Source organism: Lagenorhynchus albirostris, chromosome 12 (assembly GCF_949774975.1).
Source record: "Lagenorhynchus albirostris chromosome 12, mLagAlb1.1, whole genome shotgun sequence".
NCBI classification, from domain to species: Eukaryota; Metazoa; Chordata; class Mammalia; order Artiodactyla; family Delphinidae; genus Lagenorhynchus; species Lagenorhynchus albirostris.
Window position 1 is genome coordinate 35,544,647 of NC_083106.1, and position 25,440 is coordinate 35,570,086.

At 37.5% G+C, this 25,440-nt stretch overlaps 1 protein-coding gene and 1 long non-coding RNA gene across 8 annotated transcripts in view; one reads left to right on the top strand and one right to left on the bottom strand.

Moving 5' to 3' along the window:
- Window positions 1-384: 384 nt before the first annotated feature.
- On the bottom strand, window positions 385-16,331 carry HINT3 (histidine triad nucleotide binding protein 3). Of its 6 annotated transcripts, XR_009543854.1 has the most exons (7): window positions 16,113-16,331; window positions 9,771-9,852; window positions 8,382-8,499; window positions 7,868-8,019; window positions 4,900-4,969; window positions 4,382-4,419; window positions 2,896-2,996 (listed from the first exon to the last, which is right to left on the bottom strand). XR_009543854.1 is itself a non-coding variant. In XM_060168017.1 (6 exons), exons 1-6 carry the CDS (start codon window positions 16,250-16,252, stop codon window positions 738-740), a joined length of 570 nt encoding a protein of 189 aa, XP_060024000.1. In that variant the 5' UTR covers window positions 16,253-16,331; the 3' UTR covers window positions 385-737. The 6 variants fall into 6 exon arrangements, 2 of the variants coding, with proteins under 2 accessions (XP_060024000.1, XP_060024001.1); XM_060168017.1 differs by lacking the exons at window positions 4,382-4,419; window positions 7,868-8,019 and adding an exon at window positions 385-770 and having other exon boundaries at window positions 2,870-2,996; XR_009543856.1 differs by lacking the exon at window positions 4,382-4,419 and having other exon boundaries at window positions 2,871-2,996; window positions 7,868-7,986.
- A 258-nt stretch (window positions 16,332-16,589) lies between these two features.
- Window positions 16,590-25,440, top strand: part of LOC132530361 (uncharacterized) — a 74,221-nt gene continuing 65,370 nt past the window's right edge. Inside the window, exons 1-2 of one of the 2 annotated variants that reach the window (XR_009543776.1) lie at window positions 16,617-16,684; window positions 16,971-17,101. This is a non-coding gene — a long non-coding RNA (uncharacterized LOC132530361). Of the gene's footprint in view, window positions 16,685-16,970; window positions 17,102-25,440 lie in introns of both variants that reach the window. The other variant, XR_009543775.1, reaches the window with a different exon arrangement.

The following is a 25,440-nucleotide window of genomic DNA, read 5'->3' on the forward strand; positions in this document are numbered from 1 at the left end:
TTTCTGCCAGTTTTAATAGATTAATGTAACCACTTATGTTTCTTCCCAATTTACGTTCTTACAGGTAAAATTTCATTACAATGAATTCTCTTGGATAGCCAAATTGATTGTTATAGCAAACCCACTGTTACAGTGAAATTATTTTATATATATTACATAGCTTCAGGATCAATTTGTTACAAAGATGCTAGGATTCAAGAAGTGAAAGCCAGCATCTGAAACCTGAGTAAAAAGTGACACATATACAGTTCTTTCCATCAATAAGATCAGAGATCACTGTGTAGTACGGTACTGTTTATTTTGAAATTTTGTGTGTAAAATTACAGAACAATCAAGAAATAATTTCTCTTTCTCCTTCATATAATAAAGGCTCCAACAAAGTAATTGTTATACCAGTTTATTCTTCATAAATAAATCACTATTATAATTGACTATTGAGAAATTAAAATGTTTGAACTTTAAAAAAAATACAGAGCCCTTCTTGATTAACAGAAGTTGTTTTGATGGGATTTTATCTATAGTATCTTATACCTTAGACAAGGAACCACTAAAACAAAGTCAATGACAAAATATTCATATAACTATATCACAGATTTCAGGAAACAAACATTAAGAAACAATTTAAAACTACCCAGTAATAGCTTCACGTAAAACCCAATTGTAATTAGACTTCAAAGAGACCAGAATATTAGTTTATGTTGAGCTAAAATTAGGAAAATCTTCCACTGTTGACATTTTCATGTTCTTAGTTTGTCAATCAAATAATCAGCCTGTAATGGAAAAATAACATATTTTTTTATTCTAGTTATCATAGCCTACATGAAATAATTCTACTGGCACCCCTATTATAATAAGCCACAGCAGAAGAACTGGATACTACATATTCTGTTCCTAAAAATATCTTACAAAAAACTCTCAACATAACAGTTTTCAAACTACAGTAAAGGTGTTTATTCTATACTATATATAAATAGGCAGATTTTTATCCACGTTGCCTTTTTGTTAGATAGTTTCAGTAAGGAAAATAAATATAATACTAAAGACATGGAAGAACCTGAAATGCATTTAACTAAGTGAAAGAAGCCAATCTGAAAAGGCTACATACAATATGATTCTAATTACATGATATTCTGGAAAAGGCAAAACTGGAGACATTAAAAAGATCAGTGGTTACCAGGGATTAAGGGGGAGGGAGAAATGAATAGTCAGAGCACAGAGGATTTTCAGGGCAGTTAAACTATTCTGCATGATTCTACAATTGTGGATATATGTCATTATACATTCATCCAAACCCACAGAATGTACAACACCAAGAATGAACCCTAATGTAAACTATGGACTTCGAGTGATAATAACATGTCAATGTAGTTTCATGGATTATAACGAATGTATCACTGTGGTGTAGGATGTCGACAGTGGGGAAGACTGCGAGTATGTGGGGACAGAGGGTATACGGGAACTCTGTGTACTTTCCATTCAATTTTGCTGTGAACCTAAAACTGCTCTAAAAAAATAAGGAAAACAAAAAGAATAAAAAGTAAACTAAAGCCTTCTAGTTACATCATTTCAGATACTTTTCTCAATCATCATATATCTGAAAAATTATGTAAGATTTCAGAATAAACGTTAATATCTTTATCTTGATTTTTTCAGTCTCATAATATATACTTAAATACCTAGATTTAAGAAGAGTTCAGATTCCCAGGACGAACCATTAATAGATCTCATAACTTTGTTCATTAATTTTTTTCCCAACTAAAAAATCATGTAAGGAAATACAGTTTAAAAAGTATAAAAATGTATTTCTAATTATTTTTTACTATAAAAGCATAGGTAGTGTAGAAACTTAGAAATACAAATAAGAAAAAAATATCTGTTTTTTATCATACTGATTTTTTTAAGAGACCACACCAGCTTCCTACAAAATGTCCCACTTTTTAATTTCAAATATATACACCACATACCTTAAATATATGGACAACAAGTTGAGGAGAGAGATAATAAGTTTGAAATATGAAGTTTCTAGAAATCAACTACTTTTTCATTTCTTTTGTACTATGACTATAATAATAATCTGCATTAACTAATGGTAATTACTTAATTTGCAATTTGATGGTTTTTCAGATATAGCAACTATAGGTCACCTTATCATCATGGACACATAAAATAAGAAACATATATTACTAGTCAAGTGGCCCTGGAAGGACAGAGTCATTTAATAACTAAAGCTTGACTGTCAGGTTACAAGCCAATAATCAGTTGAATTCTATTCTACTTTTGCCCTAGTAAAGCAAAATTCTGCAATTTTTTTAGGCTCAAAGCTTCAACTTCAGATCTAGTAGCTGATGCTACTACTTGCATCAATTTCTGCAATGAGGTTGATGATGACAGAGGCAGCAGATAACATTTACTGAGCCCTCATTATCTGCAATGTACAGTTTTAAGTGCTTTACATGTTAATTATTTCATCAATCTTCTTATCAACCCTAGATGTAGGCACTATTACCTATACGTCAGTAGTAGATAAAAAAACTTGGGCCTTAAAAAGTTTAAGTAACTTGCACATGGTCACTCAAGTAACTAATAGAGCCACAATTCAGAATTCTGAACTATTAATGCCATGAACTTCTATATCATATCCTCTGCTTACAATTGAGAGACTTTGCCATAGTATCTCTTCCTACAGATTTGATGACCTTGGAAAAGTACCCCAAATTAAAAATATTATTTTAGATATGTGCAAATAGAATGTTAAAACAGATGATCAAGTCTATAAGTGCCCACTGTTGCCAAGAAAAGAAAAACTACAACAAAAAGGACAAATATTTTAAATATTTTTGTATGCTGCTAGCATAACAATAACACTTACTGTGATAAACCAATAGGAATTCACTCTATAAACCAATTTTGATAAGAAGCTAAGCTGATCGGCTGGTGCCAGAACATGAAGGTGCAAATGGGAAATGGAACAGAATGGTGGCACATGGAAACCCATTCTGAAACAGCAAGGTAAGAGATAATTGACAAATTAGTTCTACAACAGTTTAAAACTATATTTTCAGGTTAAAACACATAAATATTAAATATATCCAAAACAAGTTACCTAAGGTAGACAGATTACCACTCAAACATCTCTTTCACTGTTTTTCTTTATGAACTTGAGAGTATTCACACAGTTCATCTTCATGTTGAAGTTCACAATAAGATAAACTCTTCATTGAGAAAGGTTTTCACAGAATATTATGCCTCTGTATAACCCTTATGAACTCTGAGCTGGCATTATGTCTTATTACTTCAGTTCTTATCATATTAAGCTTTAATTCTCCTAAAAGATGTCTCTGCAGTGAATCTTAAAATTACTGAACGCTGAAGTAGAAGTAGGATTCCTTTTCCCAAGACATAGCCAGTAGATGGCGCACTTTCTCCTTTAATAAAGTGGTCATTTCCTTACCCTCACTAAAAAAACTTTATCATCACTTAAGTTTCTTGAATACTAAAAATAAGTTAGATGATAACTATTCATAACTATTTGCTTTATAAAATATTTACAAGAGAATTCCTTTGGTAAAAAAATTTTTTAATATGATTTAACCTCTTAAAAATCCATTTACACACAGTTTTGGAAGTCTACTTTGTAAGTGGAGCAAGGCACACCTGTAACAATAATTCAAGCCTAGAAATATTTGCCTGTTCAAACTAGAAGTAAGTCTCAATTTTTAAAAAAGACTAAAAATGACTGGGAACGTGGGAAGAAGGCAAGGAGAGGTGCTATAATGCAGCAGGACAGGACAGACTGTGGAATCAGATCCGTAACATATTGAAAAGCCTCTACCACCACCCAGAAAAGGAGACTAGGTTTTCCCTCTATGAAACAGGAGTCATATAATGGAATCAAGTAATCTAAAAGCAAGAAGTAACTCAAGGGTTCACTCAACCTTTTCATTTTAAAGATTTTAAAGATGGGGAAACCAAGATCTAGAAAGTTGAAGAGACTTCTCAAGGTCACAAAGTTAGGCAGTGGTAGAGCTAGAATTGAAACTCAGGGCTCTTGACAACCAGTCCAGTGTTCATTCTTCTAATGAGCACTTCTATGACTGGGAAGGGAACGTGTTGGTTTTGACCAAAGGGTCTCAAATACCATCTGTTCCTTGTCATTATCACCCTTGGATATAGTTCATAATAGTTTTCACAGGATTTTCACACATTCAATCTCATTTTAGCCTACAAGTAGGCACTGCAGGTATTATCTTGGAGAGTTTAAACGACTTGTCTAAAGTAACACAGCCAGTACAACTACAGTAGAAGCAAGTAACACTGATAGCATTAGAATTCAGGCCTCTGAATTCCAGTTCAGAGGTGTCAAAGTAATCACTATACTTGCCTTGGTACTACTTTGATCATACAAGGCAAAATCGAAATCTTTTAAAAAGAAAAAATAAATAGATTAATTAAAACAGTTACCAAATTGAATATTGTATGCTTTTACTCAAACTTTGGTTAATGTCAGAGTGCAGTTCAACAAATTCAAGTTACTTTCATGCTGGAAGGGTAATAATGTATTTTTAAATCATATAAAATAAATTTTTTCTAAGGAAATTCAATTTACTTACAATTTTATAGGAATGCACATATTGAACAAAGAGGACTAAGCAACTAATTTTACCTACCCACTGCTTCAATATACTTGTCTGTCCAAAACTAAATGTGGTGATTATTAGACGATGTTGAGATGTGAAAAAAAGTTTTGTTTATTAAATTTACCAATGAACAATATGTTCACTTTCAGGAAAACTGCATTTAAACCATGAATTCTGCCATCTCTACTTTCGTTTTCCTGAGGAAATAACATTTCAGAAAAACCAACTGCATATATTGGTTTCTATCTGGAAGTATACATACCTCGTATTTTTGAAGTCAGTGAAATTATTCCTTTCAAGAATGGTTTTTCCAACAGTTACCATGTTCTCAACTACAAAACAGTAAAGAAACTACATTACACTATAGGAGACATTAAGTTCACTACCTAGTTATTAACCCGAAATTTTAGGGTCCTAGTAAAAAGTCGTATCAAATGGATACACATTTAAAGACTCATCCAGTAGCTCTAAGTTACGAAGAAATTTGCTTATCAACAACTGAAATGAAGGTTCAACCCATCACAAACTGTCACACATAAGCTGACTTTGAACAGCTGTTGAGGGATATTATCAAGTGACTGTTTAGGACATCTGATCCTACTGAGGTCTAATTCTAATCATAAGGAAACCAAGTAATTAAACAAAAACTGTTTGAGTTAAGAGGACAAGAAAACTTTGAATTTGTCTTTGAACTCAAATTAGGAATATGACATCCCTTTATGTTGGCCCAGCCATGACTAGCTAAATGTTTTGTTTTGGCTTCCAAACTCTTATTTGCCTTAGCATCTTTATTGTCTCAATGTTTCATGGCCTTCAGGTGGGAATATGCTTCCCCATTAAAAAAATTTTGGTAACCCAGGATCTTCAAAGCACAATGCCAAACTTTAGATCTCTTTTGTTTCTGAATGGTGTAATCAAGCATTTGAAAAGAGAAGAAGTGAGAGAATCTGCAGAGGGCAGTTGTTATAATGAGGCTTATAAAATCATTGCTAACAGTTTACCTCTCTAAGTCAGGCTTGAGTGGGAAGGCTTCCATGACAAGGCCAGTACCACAAGGTCAAAAAAAAAGCTCATGTTACTTCGAGCCAGACTGTATCTTGTTTTCTTTTAAATATACTCCCAAGGGCTTCCCTGGTGGTGCAGTGGTTGAGAGTCTGCCTGCCGATGCAGGGGACACGGGTTCGTGCCCAGGTCTGGAAAGATCCCACATGCCGCGGAGCGGCTGGGCCCGTGAGCCATGGCCACTGAGCCTGCGCGTCCGGAGCCTGTGCTCCGCAATGGGAGAGGCCACAACAGTGAGAAGCCCGCGTACCACAAAAAAAAAAAAAAAAAAAGACACAAGAAGTATTTCCAGACATAAAAAGGAACATTTTACAATGATAAAAATGGATCATTGAGAAGACATGACAATCATAATTACATATTCACTTAAAATCAGATCCAAAATACATGAAGCAAAACCTATTGTCTCTTTCCTATTTCATTGATATCTACTCTACTATTTCCTTCTTTATACTTTATTTTGATCTGATTTGCTTGCCTCTTTGCAGCATCTTAAACTGGAAACTTAGGTCATTGGTTTTGTACCTCCTTTTCTAATGTAAGCACTTAAAGCTATAAATTTCCCTCTAGGCACTTCTTCAGCTACATTCTACAAATTTTGTTATGTTGTATTTTTATTACCAATCAGTTCAAAATAGTCTTTTTTACCTATTTATTTAGAAGTTACTTAAAAGTGTTTTAACTTAAAAATATTTAGTGCTATTCTAGATATTATTATTTATTTTAATTCCATTGTCATCAGACAATGTATTTTATAAGATTTTGATCATCTGAAATGTATTGAGACTTATTTTATTGTCCAGAATATGGACTATCTTGGTGAACATGTGCTCATAACAAAATGTATATTCTATAGTTAGGTGAAGTTCTATTAATGTCAATTATAGTCACAGTGCTTGATAGTATTATTAAGTTCTTCCATATGCTTATTATTTTTCCAACTTTATAGACTGTATAAAAATATTAATTTCAAGGACTTTTAAAGTTTTATTATGGAAATATTCAAATATACACAAAATCAGTAAAAACAGTACATATAATGAAATCCCAAACACCCACCACGGTGCTTCAAAATTAGTAACATTTGATTTGCAACTGTTATAAAAACTTTTAACAAGAAAAGAAATACTAGAAAAAGAAAAGCAAGCATAAACACATTTCTCCCTCCTTAAGAAAAACAGTATAAAAGGAAATACTTAAGGCTGGTGGCTGTTGCCTAGTACTAAATACTGCACGTATATTGGCCTCTGTCTGTTGGAAGGAGCATGAAACATACTGATAGAACTGAAGATGACTAAGGAATTTCACAATATCTCGAAAAAACAGTTTAAAAACTGGTAATTCAGTAGTCTAAACACTAATAAACCACATATCGAGGTTTTCATCAAAGAGATTTCTTAGTCACCTTCAAAAATCTGGCCCAACTTATCTATCTTGCCAGCTACCTTAAAGTATTGACCAAACATCCCAGACCCTGATGACAATGGCTATTGAAGCAGGTTTGAAGTAAACTTAGCAATGTCTTAGTAAACCGTAGCTGACAAGTCACAGAAATCATGTATAGGAAAATACAGGATAATCCTGTAAGAGACAAGATTTCAGAATCTCTTTTTCAGAGGCTAAAAGTTCAGCACTAAAATCTCATAATTAAACTTTGGTCCTACTTCATCTATACAGGAAATTACCAGGCAGGAAACTACAAGGCAGGTACCAATATGGTCTCACTCTCAGGTAATATGTACTCATATGCCATACTATAACTTATTTGTTTATAACTTTTTTAAAATTAATTTTTATTGGAGTATAGTTGCTTTACAATGTTATGTTAGTTTCTGCTGTACAGCAAAGTGAATCAGCTATATGTATACATATATTCCCTCTTTTATGGATTTCCTTCCCATTTAGGTTACCACAGAGCACTAAGTAGAGTTCCCTGTGATATACAGTAGGTTCTCATTAGTTATCAATTTTATACATAGTAGTGTATATATATCAATCCTAATCTCCCAACTCATTCCACCTCCCCATTGCCCCCTTGGTATCCATACGTTTGTTCTCTATGTGTGCATCTCTATTTTTGTTTTGCAAATAAGTTCATCTGTATGATTTTTCTAGATTCCACATATAAGTGATATTATACGCTATTTGTTTTTCTCTTTCTGACTTACTTCACTCTGTATGACAGTCTCTAGGTCCATCCACGTCTCTGCAAATGGCACAATTCCGTTCCTTTTTATGGCTGAGTAATAGTCCATTGTATATATGTACCACATCTTCTTTATCCATTCTATTTGTTTATAAGTTTTCATATTATCTTTCACTTTCAGAATCAAGAAAGCCATCATTTAAAAAGCATAAAGAGGCATTATCTTTTAGAGATTTAAAAAATTAAATAACATGGCGTCTGAGATTTGCTTAAAATCCACTGTGGGAGAAGGTTAATATATGTAAAGAAATTGGCCATGAGTTAATAAATGTTGAAGTTGGGTGATAAATACATGGAGATTATACTATTTTCTTTATTTTTGTACATATTTGAAATTTTTCATAATGCAAGTTTCAAAAAGCCATAATGCTCCTTTATCACAATACCTGGCTAAACTGTTTCTTTTCAATTGTCACTGCCATCACTGATGCCAGTTCACGATGATATAACCATGAAGAATACTGCCATCAACTTACCCAGTTCTATCTGATCTTTCTTTAGATATCTGCAGTTTCCAATATGCATCTTTGGCACCACAAGATAATGATGAGGTGCTGCTGGCTTGATATCTTTGAAGCAAACTAGGTCTTCATTCTAAAGGAAAATATCATTTGTTAGTGAATTTTTAAAAAGAATTTCCTAATGCTGTTCTGGCATGTCTTAAACATCATACATAAATCTCAGTCTGATAGGGAAGTGGTGCTTATGTTACAACTAATCTCCATTGGGCAGTTTTGTGATTATGCATTATGTCCATAAAGACAAGCTTTAGCTTCCTTCATGAGATGCTTCCTTCATGAGATTCCTTCATGAGATGCTTTAGCTTCCTTCATGAGATTTATTCCAGAGAAGAAAAAGACTTATATAAAATCAATTTCCGGAAAACAATTATGAATGAAGTTCATTAAAACTTCATTACCATAATCCCAGAGTTCTTTTTAATTTCATTATATATTTCTCCATCTCTACCCTAAGGTTTTTCTACTCCTAATATGTACTTTTAAAGGTTCTACCACAGGATCATAGCAAGATTGATAAATTCTTTTTTACATTTACTTTTTTTCCAAAGTGCCATTTTCTTCATTTATAACATCATCTAGCATCTATATATCCAGGGGTTACATTTTTAAACATTTTTACAATAATTATAAATACTTTTTCTTTATGTTTACTTGCCACTTTATAGCATTAAAAAGACTCTGAAATGCTGAAACAAACTCTAGTATACTGTACTAAGTTATGTGTCCAGTCCATTACATGTATGGTATCAGTTTTCTGGTTTCTATACTCCACACATTAATGTAAGGAAAAAAGAAAAGGAAACAAAAAAGGGAGTCTTTCAACCTATTAACATTTGAGTTTCAAGTTTTTTCAAAAGAAAAATCTATATTCCCTAAATAACCTTATTCAATATCTTATATTAAAAAATTAGTCAAAATTAAATAAAATCAGTATCAATAAGCATAGTTTCCCAGAATGCACTGTTGCTCATTAGTTTTCCATTCCAAGAACTAAAATTCAGTTGGAACAAGGCCCTCATATCCATGCCAATAATCTTGATTTCAGTGAGAATAATGATGAAAGGCAATTGTACATCCTGTAACACGAACTTCCTTATCAGTATCCATACTGCTCATCTAAGCTTCAGGTGACTGACAAATTGACCTGCAGTGAGACCACAATTCAGTGAATGGGACTTTTTGTCTACTTTAGCCCCCAGCAGAGTCATGACTGAAATGGAGGGCAGCAAAAATACAGTATTATGTGTCCCTCTCCTATCTCAAGGCTTCTATAAAATGTCCACAATATCACTCTATTAAAATATTGCTTAAATATTGATTTTGCTGCTGTCCTCATTTACATACTTTCAACCAAGAGCTGCCAAAATGTGGAGGCACAGACACACAAAAATCTCCATTATTTTTCCAGATATTGAGTGTAACCTGCCTATAAGATGAGAATAGAGAGGGGGAGAAATTGTAACTTTTAAGACCTTGAAGTAAACAGTGATCAACTGAATGTAGCATGAGCTATGAGGAAAGTACACAAACAAGAAATGAATTGAGGTGCCTGCCTACAGAAACGGATTTATGCTGTGTTTAAAGAATATGAGAATCCTATTGCCCCCAAACTTTGAGGAAAAATCTATAGCAGCTGTTGCTTTGCGTTAGTGTATCAGGAAAATGAAAGGAAAAGAATCTGTTACTCTCTTCGGCTGATGCAAGACAAAGGTTTGAGGATAAGATAGAAAATTTAGTAGAAACAGAAAATCATGAGAGGTGACTAGGGATAATGTATGCAGCATACTCCCCCCAGCGCCAAGAGGAAATATTCTGATATACTGGGGAAAGTGATGGGTTTCCTGCAATTCAGGGACAGAGACTCAGACCAGGTCGGGGGTGTGTGTGTGTGTGTGTGTGTGTGTGTGTGTGTGTAAATTTACGTAAATATGTATACATGTGTATATATATGTATATGTGTGTTATATATACACACACACATGTGTGTGTATAGTCCCAGAAAGTTGGTTGACTTGGGGAACCCCAAGAGCTAACCCTAACCCTAAAATAACAAGCATGACAATTATTTCCATTTTTATTATGGTTTTCCCGTCTAGTAGTAACTTTAAATATACATATCCATGGAATGTTTTAGAAAGGGATAAGATCAAAAGGGATAAGACAGCAATGTTTTTGAATGTTTAAAGTTTTCCATTATTTACTTAATGCTTCCAGCTGAGAAACAACTAGTATCGGGGGTCAAATCTAGTACAACAAAATTGTACTTCCCAGACTGATTCATAACACAACAATTTTATATGTCTTTATTTCCCCCTCAATTATGGCATTAACTTTTAAAAATCCAGAGGTAATTCTTTCTGGTACAGAATACATCCCGATTAGAATTATTTTGAGATAATATGGCTGAATTCTACCTCAAAGCAGGAGTAACACTTCTTTAGATTCATGGAACTACAAAATGCTAGTCTAAAGGATAACAGGAGAAAAACATTAAAGAAGCTCTTAAAAATCTGCTGTCATACATGACTCAGCCATAAGAATGAACCAAATGCCCAGTTCTGTCTTCATCTCCCAAAACCCTATTTTGAAAGGTTCTGTTTACTAAATGTCATGTGTGAATATTTTATTTTCCCAATTCTCGTTAATTAAAGAAACCTACCAATTGACATAACTGTCATTATCACCAGCAGATAAAATTCCTGTCAAAAGCAAAGTGATGACGTTTTATTTAGCCTATGCAATCAATGATTGAATTAGATTTCCATTAAGCTTTCTAAAATACTGAAACTGACTCTCTGATGTCTCTCATTGCTACTACTGATCTAGCCAGTATTTAGACTCTTCATTTAAAAGAAAGACTGGGGCTTCCCTGGTGGCACAGTGGTTGAGAATCTGCCTGCTAATGCAGGGGACACAGGTTCGAGCCCTGGTCTGGGAAGATCCCACATGCCGCGGAGCAACTGGGCCTGTGAGCCACAACTACTGAGCCTGCGCGTATGGAGCCTGTGCTCCGCAACAAGAGAGGCTGCGACAGTGAGAGGCCCACGCACTGCGATGAAGAGTGGCCCCCGCTTGTCACAACTAGAGAAACCCCTCGCACAGCAACGAAGACCCAACACAGCAAAAATAAATTAATTACTTAATAAACTCCTACCCCCAACATCTTCTTAAAAAAAAAAAAGCCACTACAAACCCGTACAGGAAAGCTATCCAAAGATCACTCATTAAAAAAAATAAATAGGGCTTCTCTGGTGGCGCAGTGGTTAAGAATCCACCTGCCAATGCAGGGGACATGGGTTCGAGCCCTGGTCCGGGAAGATCCCACATGCCGTGGAGCAACTAAGCCCATGCGCCACATCTACTGAGCCCGCGAGCTACAACAACTGAAGCCCGCGCATCTAGAGCTTGTGCTCCGCAACAAGAGAAGCCACCGCAATGAGAAGCCTGTGCACCGCAACAAAGAGTAGCCTCTGCTCAACGCAACTAGAGAAAGCCCACGCACAGCAACAAAGACCCAACACAGCCAAAAGTAAATAAAATAAAATAAATAAATTAAAAAAATAATAATAAATAAATAAATAAAAGAAAGACTGTCCTCCCATTCCACAGATAAAGAGGCAAAAAATATGAAATAATATTTGTACAAAGCTATTCTTTGCAGCATGATTTATGATAGCAAAAGACTGAAAATAACCCAACTGTCCATAAAATTCAACTAAGACTGGCTGAATAAATTACAGTAAATCCATACAGTGGAGTATTGTGTAGTTATAAAAAGGAATGAGGAAGATCTTTATACACTTATGAAATCATTTCTGGAATAAATTCCAAAGGTAAAAAAGAAAAAGCATGGAACAAGGTTAAGCTATCTTTTGTGTAAGAAGGCAGAGTATAAATATAAACACACGCATACATATCTACTCACAAAGGAAAGATAAACCAAAAATATTTTTTAAAGGTTTGTTACGGGGAAAGAGGAACAGGGTAGAGATAACAAGAGAATGGACACTAGACTTCAAATGTACTTTGCTTTACAATTTTGATTTTAAAAGCATGTGAATATTTACCATACATTTTTGGACTCAAAAAAAAAAAAGTAGTCCTTAACAATGGAAAACAAACAGAAATGAGTGAACCTAACTATTTGTCATGTTGGTAGCATAATTACACAGAGAAAAGATAATTTCAAGTGACTTTAAAATACAGAATTTTGACTACCTATACCTAGTGATACCCACTAAAAGAGAATTTTTCATGTCAATTCAGATCATAGGCAAGCTTCTCAAGTGTAGGACATGCCATGTTCATCTTTGACCTCCAAGTGAGTAACACATATCAATAGTAAGCCTGCAAAATCTGTTCAGTAAATGACAGTTGCTTAAACAGAAAGATAAAACTACCCATATTCCCTTATCTACCCCTTAAAAAAACGGTGTGTCATTAGGGTTTTCATATACTTTTCCTCAGAAATGGATGACCTTCAGGCTTCCCTGGTGGCGCAGTGGTTAAGAATCCGCCTGCCAATGCAGGGGACACGGGTTCGAGCCCTGGCCCGGGAAGATCCCACATGCTGTGGAACAACTAAGCCCGTGTGCCCCAACTACTGAGCCTGCACTCTAGAGCCCGCGAGCCACAACTACTGAAGCCCGTGCGCCTAGCGCCCGTGCTCCACAACAAGAGAAGCCACGGCAATGAGAAGCCCACGCACCACAATGAAGAGTAGCCCCCGCTTGCCACAACTACAGAAAAGCCCACGCGCAGCAACAAAGACCCAACTCAGCCAAAAATAAATAAATAAATTTATTTGAAAAAAAGAAATGGATGACTTTCTTAAAGTTGGAATTATGGCCATTGTTTGATTATAACAGCGTTTCTTAAACTTTTCTCATTATCACCCTCCTAAGGAACATTTTTAGACTTTTTCCTAATTGCCCTCCCATGATATGTTAATATCACAAATATATTGTGTATCGCTCATGTCCTATATGGCATAGCTGTACTTTATATATAGAGTAAACCATATACTTTCCTCCTTCACCTCCTTCAGGGCTTCATTCAAATGCCACCTTCTTAGTGCAGCTTTTCCTGACTAAAAATTTAAAATTTGCATCCCTTTTCTCTTTTTTCATTCCCATCTAATGAACTATGTATCAATATTTTGATATATATATCCATTCTCTATATTTTACGTATTATGTTGCTTACTATTTCCTGTGAGTAAGCTCCATGAGGACAGGGATTGTTGCACATTTTATTTACTGCTATATCCTAATGCCTCCAAGTGCCTGACACACAGAAGGCACTCATTCAAATACTGAGTAATGGATGAGTGACTGAGTTTCTCTTTCTCAGGGACAAAGCTCTACCACCGTGGGCCATTTTAAACCTCTCTCCATTGGCACCTTCCCATCGGGATTTAAACGTACCAAAGTCTTCACTGTTTTAAAAAGCTTTCTCTTAACTCCATCTCCTCCTGTAGTTACCTTACCTTTTCCCTTCTCCCCAAGACTGCCAAACTTCCTTCAAAAGTCGTCTGTATTTGCTATCTTCAATTTTTTATCCTTCAGGTTCTTATCAACTACAATCTGCCTTCTGCCTCACCACTGCAGTGCAGTTGCTCTCCTCAAGGTCAATGACCATCACTCTGGGGACAAAACCAGTTCTGATCTAAGTTGCCCTCTCTGCAGGCATATTGGAGAGTCACCTAACCCAGATTCAAGGATTAGGGAAGGCTGATGTTGCTGCCAATTCCTATCGAAGGCTGATGTTGCTGCCAATTCCTATCTTCCTAACATACTCCCTTCCCTTAGCTTTCCTAGTTTTCCCTCTGTTTCTCTCTCCTCCTTTCAGGTCCTCTTCCTCTGCCTCTCTCTTGTAGGGGCCCCTTCACTTCTTACTCTATATATACTTCCTAGGTGATCTCATTAATTTCCCTCTTTTCAATTTCCATCTGTAAGCTGACAGTTTCTATAATCTGAGCTAGAGATGCACATCTGTGCAGTGTCAGACTCCTAAATATCCTTAAATTGATTGGCTTTTTTTCATTCCCACTACTACATCTTATTTCAGGCCATCAGGCTGGATTACTTCAACAGCCTCATAACTGATCTCCATGCCTCCAGGCTGGTCCTCTCTAAATCATTCTCCACAATGGTGTCAGATAATCTTTCAAAGATCAAACCCTTTCATGTAACTTCTCAACCCCTTTCTTCCAACCCAGCATTAACAGTAGCATTAAACACTGTAGAGCTTCCCTTCACTCTTCAAATAAAGCCAAAACTCCTTAACATGAATTACAGTAGCCTTAATAACTTGGCCCCTTGTCTACCTCCCTAGCTTCACCTTTCACCACTCATCCCCTCAAACTCCATGCTCCAGTTAGACTGAATTTCTGTTCTCCTGTGGCAGAAACCAAACCTCTGAAGGTGCTCTTTACCAGGGGCGTCTTCTCTCCTCCTCACCTGACCAATGCCTACTTACTTTTTCGTGTCTCACTTCCTCTGGAAAGCCTTCCCTATCCCTTCAAATCTGGGCCAGGTGCTCCTCGCACGAGCCCTGCAAAATACTGCAGGTGGTAAAACCATCTCATCATACAACAAGGCACTGTTATCAGCTGCCTCTTCTGTCCCTTTAGATTATAAAATCCAGACAGGGACTATCCTTTACCTTGCTCACCAATGAATCTCCAACAGTGCTTAGAAGGAAGTCAACTTACTTTTAACAAATGAATGAATGATTACTACAAAAAACCACAAAGAAGCCCAGGATCTTTGGAGCTGATTCTTTCAAAAGATGTTTCTTGGGCTTCCCTGGTGGCGCAGTGGTTGGGGGTCGGCCTGCCGATGCAAGGGACACGGGCTCGTGCCCTGGTCCGGGAGGATCCCGCGTGCCGCGGAGCGGCTGGGCCCGTAGGCCATGGCTGCTGGGCCTGCGCGTCCGGAGCCTGTGCTCCGCAACGGGAGAGGCCACAGCAGTGAGAGGCCCGCGTACTGCAAAAAAAAAAAAAAAAAAAAAAAAAAAGTATGTTTCTTTAAAGGCAAGTCGAGCTGGTGGAAGAAAGTGCCTACCAGATCATCTGTTTTAAAATATCTGGACAAAGTCTTAATGCTCTGAAAATGTCCACATATCGTAACTGATAACACTTCTAAGGAACTGGACCCTTTAGTGGAAATCAGAATCTATTAAGTAATAGTTTGACCTCGGACCCACTCCTGCCAGCCTATTTTCAGTCAATCTAACAAACAGGTTTTCACAATTACCATTATCTATTTTCTACTGGTTTCTCTTCAGTACCAGTATTAAGAGTGTGGAATGTAAAAGCAGTGTCTAGAAAGGCGGGGGGAGGGGGGTCCCTTTAATAAAATCAGAGGCCATACATGCTATTGTCCACAAAGTACCTCGGCAGCTGCAGAGAGACTTTACCACTACATTTTCTCCCCTTAGAATAGCAAAGAGGTGGCTTGACACTCCCTGCGCCTAGAGAAGCAAGTCTGTTATTAACACTAGGACACCCAGCCTCCCCCAGCCCCATTTATCAGGACCCTCCCCACCCGATCCACATCAGCGAGGTCCCCTCGCGGAGCCCCCAGGAGCGATCGGGTGCCCGGTCGCGCGTCACCGCCAACCTCACAGTACAGGAGTTCAGTGCTGGGATCCTGCTGCGCCGCAATCCGGCAGAACACGCACTTGCTACTGTAGTTCTCGAGCTCCGGCGACTCTGCGGCGACGGCGGTGGTCTCCGAAGGGGATCCCAGAGGTTCTGCAGCCGCCGCTGCCTCAGAGTCGGCACATGACTTCTTGAAATCACATTCCTGCTCCTCCGCCATCGCCTCCGCTCCTGCGCCGTCGAGAGCCTCAGGATTCTCAACAGGGCCTACGCAGAGTTAGCCTCCCGCACCTCCTAGATTTTACCTCGAGGCGTCGCCCCTCGCCTGGCGTTGGGGCGGACAGGGACTTGGGCACGCTCGCTGATCCCGGGCCACGCCAGACCCAAGGCGACTGACTAGCTGCGGAGCCTCAAAGTCAGAGGCTCGCTTGCACGCCGGCTGCCACTAGGGGACGTGCGAGGACGCTACACGGAAGAGTGGTCGGCCGCGGCAGTTGCCCCTCCCTCTGCGTCTCGTTGGTAACTACGCAGGACTTCCGCCAAAACGCAGGCTCGCGCCCCACGTCGCGGTGACGTCACGGGAGCGCCGTGTCCTCGGGGCGGAATGAAACCTGTTGACTGTACTGAACGTCGTTTCCCTGAATCCTGTAATGTAAGGTGCCCCAAGAGTGTATAACGATGTCTTAAAAAAAAGTTTTTAAAGTTTAATTTTTTAAGCTTACGAATTCGTAGGTTTTAAGAGAAAGAACAAAATATCTAGAACTTTGTTTTCAACAAGATCATAGTTGATCCTTTGTGTACGCATTTTCAGCCATGATAATTTTAGGTGCTAAGCTCAAAATGTGAAACTGAATTTCCCATCTGTCTTTAATTGTTGTTGTTGTTAACAGCACCAGCTAGATCAAAACAGCGCGCTTTATCTCATTCTTCATACACAGGTAATGCGGAATCCTGTAGTTTATAGTCTGAAATATTCCGGAACTTTACTGCCAGTGGCTCATTATGCCTCACCTGGATCACTGCGATATCCTTCTAACTAGTTTTCCTCCTTGAGTTTTCTGCCACTCAGGTAAAAACCGTGTGTTACCAACTCAGGTGCTTGGACTCTTAGGAGTCTCAGACTAAACTTTTAAAAGGCCTCTCAGGGCCAGGAAAGACATGCCAAGGGATTATCACAGATTTTGCCTAACAGATTTGGATGAATTCCTCCCTTTTTGAGGTTCCCCCCAAAATACCTTGAAACTCTTGCATTTGTTTGGAGGTGGCCTTCCTTATTTATTGGATAAAGTTTCTGGGAACCTCTGAGTTTCCAGTTTCTGGAGGGTTCAGGTAGAGAGAAAATATAAATGTTTCAATTCTACTTAGGGGTGTAATTTACCAAACTGCTATAAATCATAATTAGCTTGAGGGGAAGGGTTTCCTTGTATCTGGAGAACACAGAATAAAAGCCAGTAATATCTCAGGTGAGACCGAAAAATTATAACCATATCCATCAGTTTACTCAATCTCATGTAATTAATAGTTTTATAGAGCCATCTGGTTTACCCAGTTCAGCGGTATGATTTGAAAGTTATCAGAAACTTGTACTTGTCAAAAAGCCCTTTCTATGAATCTTCCTGAAATGAAGCATTTTTGTTTTTTAAACTTATTTTATTGAAGTATAGTTGATTTACAATGTTGTGTTAATTTCTGCTGCACAGCGATGCAGTTATGCATGTATGTACATTCTTTTTCATATTCTTTTCCATTATAGTTTGTCACAGGAAATTGAATATAGTTTCCTGTGCTATACAGTAGGACCTTGTTTATCCATTCTCTTTATAATAGTTTGCATCTGCTAATCCAGAACTCCCAATCCACCCCTCCCCCACTTGGCAACCGCAAGTCTGTTCTCTCTGTCTGTAAGTCTGTTCCTGTTTTGTAGATAAGTTCTTTGTGTCAAATTTTAGATTCCACATATAAGTGATATCATATAGTATTTGTCTTTCTCTTTCTGAATTACTTAGTATGATCATCTCTAGTTGCATCCATGTTGCTGCAAATGTCATTATTTCATTCTTTTTTATGGCTGAGTAGTATTCTATTGTATATATATACCATATCTTCTTTATTCATTCATCTGTCAATGAACATTTAGGTTGTTTCCGTGTCTTGGCTGTTGTGAATAGTGCTGCTATGGACATAGGGGGAGGCGCACCTGTCCTGACGATGTCCCTGGTGATACCTGCGATTGCTTCGCTCACTTACCTGTTACTTTCAAAAACTTGCTTCCCATTCCCAAACCTTGGACTTGATATAGTTCCTTACCATGGAAGTGGGAGGAGCAAAACAAAGTATTTAAAATTGTCTGGAGTATATGTCCTGGTGTGGGAACAGGCAAAAATATAGGCACTGTGTGTGCACAGACAGAGCTGCTACCAGGTGGGGTTCTGGATAGCTCCCCTGAGGAATAGCAATTTGCGTTGTGTGACAGTAAACTAATTTTAAATTTTATTTGTGAAATGGAGTGCTGTTTTCTAATTTCAAAAGGGCACTGTATGGGCCAGTAGCAACCCTGCTTCAGAGCAGGCTCTGGAGTTAGACAGCTGTACAACTTACCATCTGTGAAGACATGGGCTAAGTTTTTTATCTTTCCCTGAGATACATATATATATATATATATATATATATATAATCTGAAACACTCTGCTGCACACTTGAAACCAACACCTTGTAAATTAACTACACTTCAATAAAAATAACCAATATTGAAAATAATATACAATATGAATGTAAGTCACATTACTGTTATCAGTAGCAAACATTTATTAAGAGCCAACTCTGAACATCATACCATACGAAAACAAGCCTTCATTTGTCTGTGCTTTCCACATCGCTTACTGATCCATTTCTCTGCTCTCCTTTGCAACCAAACTCCCCCCCAAAAGTTGACTATACTCTTCCGAATCCCTCTCCCCCTCTCCTCTCACACTGTCTCCCATCAAGCTTTCACTGCTATCATCCCATCCAAACTATGCTGTCAAGTTGACCAATGACCCCCATGTCACCAAATCTAATTGTCTCTCCTCAGTGCTCATCTTTTCAGCAAAAGTTGATTATTATCTTCCTCTTGATAAAACATTTTTTCCCTCTTGTTTTCCAGCACACCACACTTTCAGATTTCCTCCTACTTGATTGGTTGTTCCTTCTCCAGTCTCCTTGGCTGCTTCCACTTCTTCCAAACCTCTCTCATCACTAATGGGCTTTGGTCCTAGGTTTTTCTGTCCCTCCTTCTCTCTCTCCCTCCTACTCACACATAAAAAGCTGTACATATTTAACATATACAATTTGATACTACTCTTCTCTTTAGCTATACTCACTCCTTTGGTGATCTCATGCAGCCCAATATCATCCCATTAGTCAGTGACAGAGCAGAGACCCCAACCCAAGCAGTCTAATGGGAACCTGTGCTCTTAAATCATGGTACTTTGACGTGTACATGTGTTCAGATACGTCTAGTATGAGTCATGTTTATTAAATATACATATGTGAAAAAAAAGAAAAAAATATATACATATGAATTTGTAAGAAAGATACCTGAAAGAATACATACCAAATATATTTGCATTGTGATCTCTGGATGGGTAAATTATGTCTTGATGTTTTTCTTTTTTTTGGTTTTTCTGTATATTTTACGTCTTCAACAATGAAAATATAGTACTTTTGTCGTAAGGAAAACATTTTAACAGATTTTTAAAATTCAGAATTCCAAATAAACTTCATTTCCTTTAATCATTCTCTATTTCATAAATAATCTCATCCATAAATTTTTGAGTTGTTCAACCCTGATGTCAAGATCCATGAAGCATTTTTAGGCAGATTTCTTGGTGTTTTGGGGAGAGACAGACAGTGGAGCTACTACAACCATATGTCTGATACAGCGCAGTATTTAGTCCATTTTGCAGTGAGGTTAGGAAAGTGTGTTGGTGAGTTTGTCTTAATCTCATAAAGTATCATCTCGTCAGTAACACCCCTTTTCCACATCCTAAATAGAAATTTCCTGAACACAAATACAAAAACCTTCTCTGGCTTATATTTAGTAAATAGGAGTAACTTTGTGCTGTATCACTAGTGTCTCAAGAATTTTAGATTTTTCTGAAGGTGAAAAAAAACCGTGGACACACTTCCCTCTCCTTAAGAAAAACAGTATAAAAGGAAATACTTAAGGCTAGAGTGGCTGTTGCTTGGTACTAAGTACTGCATAATTTTGGCCTCCATCTGTTGGAGTGAGTGAAATGTCTAACAGGCAAAAGAAGGGGAGGAAGGAGTGCTTGTGTGTGGGAAAGGAGGGAAATTTCCAGTTTCCGATTATTAAACTGCCTTATTTAGAGCTCTCTTGGAAGAAATACTGGCAAGTGGCCCAGAGTCCTGACTTGTGACTGTTTGAGCTTTGCTGAAGTACTTTAAGGGAAGTCCTGATGTGTTGTTCTGAAGTGGAAACTGTGTAAATTATTTGTAATGGAGAGAATGATAAAAGAAAAAAAATTCCCATCTCCTTATAGCAACTTTCCTATTCCTGCTGTTTCCCTGGTAAGTTATTTTGTTTACTTACCTACAGAGTATAATGCAGACACTTCTGCTTTTTTTCATAATACTTTCCTGAAAGCATTGAAAGTAATTTCTACTTTTATCAGAAATAAGATTACACTTAGACTTCGCATTTCTGATAAAGAATTCAGCATAAACAAAGTTTGATGTGACTAACACCTTACCTTTGTCTGGCATTTTGCAATTTTCTAAGGCACTTTCATATATGTAAGTTAATTTGATTCTCATAACAAATCAGAGAAGTAGATTCTATTACCCCTATTGTAGAAATGGAGAAAATGAGACATAGGAAGATGAATCAGCCTACTCACGATCATTTAGTTGGTGGATGATAGAGGGATCCAGACCTTTAGTAGAACCAGACCAGAGGCACTTCTTTTCTCCCTCAAATCAACAGAAAACAGCTACCATGTAAATCAGCCCACCCCCATCATCTTGAAGTTAATGTAAATTTTCTTGTCAAATTCACACCTGTATTTTTTCATAATCTCAAGGCCAATAAATCTCATCTTCACCATTCATTCTTTTTCTTGTTAAAAATTTTTTTTAGTTTTCTTAACTGATACCCAAAGCGTCTTTATGCTTCTTTTTCCCCTAACGTTTTTCCATCTCTGACCTTTGAATCTCTTTCCACTTTAAAAGCCACAGTTTATTTGTAAGCACCCTAATCTGTATCTTCAGCTTCCTCACAGAACCATACCTTCACCTTCTTGCCTTAACTGAAACCTGGCATTCCCCCAAGGATATCACTTCCCTTGAGCATCGACAAACAAAAACTACTTTTTCTCCCCACCTTCCAACATGCTAAGAGAGATTTGGAAGCAGTGTTGGCGTTCTCTAGCTTCTAACTGCCAGTCCAGGTGATCCCATTCCCACCTGTATGCAACTCCCCACCCTCTGCGCCCTTTCGAGTATCATGCTATAGCATGAAGCATAATCACATCGTGCACCAGCTTCTTGGTCACTCCCCCAGATTCACAGAGAGCTTCAGGACCTGGCCCACAAATGCCGCCAGACTCCTGCGTTATCTCAGACAACCTCAGCATCCGTGATTCATAGCTTCTCAATCACACAAAGGGATTCCAGTGCCCTTTGCCTCCATTCCTCTTTAGCACAACTCATTCCTGTGGCAAAATCCTAGCTTGACATTTACCCAGATGCCCTGAAAACCTAAACTTTAGTGACTCTTCACACCTCTGAAAGCACCTGTCCCAGCAACTTCCTGACTTCTTAGTAATTTCTGTTCTTGATCTTTCTTCAATGCTTTCTGTTGCATTCCTACCTTCACTTCCTTCCCTACCCAGCACAAACCCCCAAAGCCCATCATTTCCCAGAATTGCTTCTGGGCACCCACCATGCCCTCCCTCTATTTTTGCTGTACTGCCAACTAACTTGCTATCACCTATGGTTATCTAATTGGTTAAAGACATGGGCTGGGGAGTCAGACTCCCTCAATTTCTACCATTTAGTAGTGATTCCACCTTAGGTAAGTCATTAATTTTTCAGGGCTTCTGTTTCCTCAATTGGGAAATAATAATAGAGTACTTATCTCATGACCATCACAAGTTATTGTAAAGATTAATTGAGATAATATATGTAAAGTGCTTAGGATAGTACCTGATGCATAAGCGCTCAATAAATATTTACTATTTGGATTGGCCAAGAAGTTCATTTGGGTTTTGAAAAACCTGAATGAACTTTTTGGCCAATCCAATATTATTACAAATAAACTGCTTGATGCTGCTTCTAAAAAAAAAAAATCACGTAATCAAATTAATAAGTGCCAATACATGCCTAAATCTGCAAAGCAAAACACAAACATTTTTCACCTCTCTCCCTAGATATTGTCCACTTACGGGAGATGCTTGAGAAAATACCCTTGTAGGGCCTGAGGACCTCTGATACCATCATGTTATCTATTTGTCCTCCTCATCAAAGGTAGATGGGATTAACAGACTGACTAATGTCTATTATTCTTAAGGTAGTAACAGCAAGGATTTTGTGTGACCGCTTCCCAGAAGACAGACTAGAAGAAGTAGGCATTAGACGTGAATAGACATCTCACAAAGGAGAAAAGATAAATGGCTAAGAAATACATTAACAGATGCTCATCCTCATTAATAGGGAAATACAAATTAGAACTACAATGAAATAACATTGCACATTCTTGAAACTGGCAAAAACTAAGAAATCTAACAATATCAGATGTTGGACAGAATATTCTAATAGGCATGTAAATGGTACAATCACTTTGTGAAACATTGAGGGGTTATCTTGTAAAGCCAAATACATACTCCGTGGACCAGCTGTTCCATCCCAGTGAAGCTCTTTCTCATGGGCCTCAGGACAATGGTTAGAGCCAGACAAAACTGCAGGCAACTCTGTGCACTGACAGGAGAATGGATTAAATAGTGGTACATTCACACAGAAGAATATTAACCCCACACACAAATGAAATATAGCAGCAATAACAACATGGAAGAATCTTAGAAACAATGTTGAAGGGAAAAGAAAAAAGCATATCTCTAACAAGTAAATGTATATATTGAATAGTATAATGACATTTTACATATATTAATCCATTTAATTCTAACATCTCTTTGAGGAAGGTAGTATTGCTTTCATTTTACAGATGAGGAACCTGAGGCACAGAGAGTTTAAGTATTGATAACTTGCTGATAAGTGGAGGTTCCAGGATCTAGTTGACATTTACTTTATGCTTACACAGTACCACACACTTGCCTAGATTATTATTTTATAAAAAATGCTCCACATAAAATGTCCTTGATTTTTCTGCCTGATTTAATCTTTCTTCCAAAATCAACACAATGAGTTAGAACTGGGGAATCCAGTTTATCATATGCCTTTGCACTCTTTCAACCTTATCACAAAAGTGCAGGCTCACTGGATAGTTTGATCTTCCTTGAATGGTCTTCTGAGCTATTTTCCAGATTTCACATGTGGAAACAGAATGTGACTCACTTTCAATGCCCTAAATTAGCCCTGAGGCCCTGGAACTTCCCTTCAGTCTATGCTTTTCAGAATGCCGGTAACCAAGAGATCTGAAAATGAAGGAATTCGTTTCCCAGGAAGCATCCACACACACCCCACCACCACCACCCTACCCCCCAGAAATCTCTTCCTCAGTCTTTACTTAATACCCCTAAGACCCAAAGGACAGAACTTGAGCAGCTAGAGGAAGGATCATTTCTTCCTGCCTCACAGTCTTAAGAATAATGCTTGTAAATTTGTGAGTAAGCACTATATAGCAGGGAGGGGAGGAGAGCCAGGAAACCAGAACCTTTGTTTTATTCCCAAGTTCTTCTGCTTAGCTGTGCAATGTTGGGCAAATTCAAATTCTCTGGAGTTCATTTCCTTTAGTTATGCACTTTGCTCAGACTTGACAAACATTTATCGAACGACTCCTAGGTGCCGTGCACCCTGCCAAGCACTGGGCTATAGGGATGCGTAAGACCTCGTTAGCTACAGAGGACCTCCCAGCCATTAAAGAGCTGTCTTTCCAGAGTGGAAAAGTATGGATCTTGGTGCCTGACGTGGTTAAGCAGAGTGTGGGTAGCCTTGTGGTGGAGTTGTTGTAGAGACTACACAATGGTCAGCATACTGTTGTGGTTAAGAGCTCAGCTCTGGGGTCAGTCATAACTATAGATATCCTGGCTTTAACCCTCATGAACTCTGTGACTTCAGGCAAGTTACCTAACCTGAAGAATCAGTTTACTCATCTCTAACACAGAGATAATAATTAAACTATATTTGATTTGAGGATCAAATATGATAAATGCATATAAAAAGGAGGGTGAAAGTCATGATAAATAAATGTTACCTGTCTTCCTCATTCTCCTCTTCATATTATTATTGTTAATACATCATTTATTGCTCAGCAAGGTGTTGTTGCAGGGTTTGGAGATTTAGAAGTTGTCCATCAATCTTGCTCAGCTCTACCTAACTCACTGGAGGATGGTACTTTAGATGGATATTCAGATCTTGTCCCAAGGCCTTTCCTGAAGATGTTGACATGTGTTAATGGGATGATTACAGGCCAGTGAAAAGTGAAGTTGACCTTGGAGGAGGTTCTTCTAAATGTTCTGAAGTATGAGGGATGGTGTAATTAAGCATAGAATAAGCAAGAGGATGCATTTTAGATAAAGTGAGGATGTGTTAATACATTCTATTGGGAGAGGTTTAAATAAAGAGTGAAAATCATGCTGAATAAACTTGACTTGATCTAAAAAATTATGGTCCAGAAATTTTATCAGAAGTGAATGATGAATATGACTACAAAGAAATTGTAATTAACTTCTCATGTATTAAAAATGCATGTATTTCAAAAATATAAACTGAGCAAAATATTTGCTATATTTTGTCATGTTTATGACAAAGGGCTAATTTTGTGAGTATACTAAAGAAATCTTACAAATCAGTAAGATGAGGAATAACTCAATTGAAAAATGGATAAAGGACTCAGACAAAATATTCAGGAAAAAAGACACAAATCTGGCCAATGCATGTGGGAAGATGTTCAACATCATTCATGATTAGAATATGAAACTTAAGATAACATTCAGCAAAGATTAAAAAGAGATCAGTATAACCAATATTAGTGAGGGTGTGAGGTAACTAACTGGCATACTCATACACAGTTGGTGTAAACTAGTATAACTTTTAGGGAGGAGTAATTAATATTATCTTTTAATATAAAAAGTGCATATACTCTGACTCACTGCTAAAAGTTATCTTACAAATATACAAATTCATAATGCACAAAGTTCTATACGCAAGGATGTTCACTAAGAATTATTTGTA

Coding starts and splice junctions, on each gene's coding strand:
- HINT3 (XM_060168017.1), bottom strand. CDS start 16,252: ATGGCGGAGGAGCAGGAATGTGATTTCAAGAAGTCATGTGCCGACTCT. Junction 8,500..9,770: donor TTGGCAGCTCTTGGTTGAAA/GTATGTAAATGA, acceptor ATTTTCCTTTAG/AATGAAGACCTAGTTTGCTT. Junction 4,970..8,381: donor GAAAGATCAGATAGAACTGG/GTAAGTTGATGG, acceptor ACTGTTTTGTAG/TTGAGAACATGGTAACTGTT.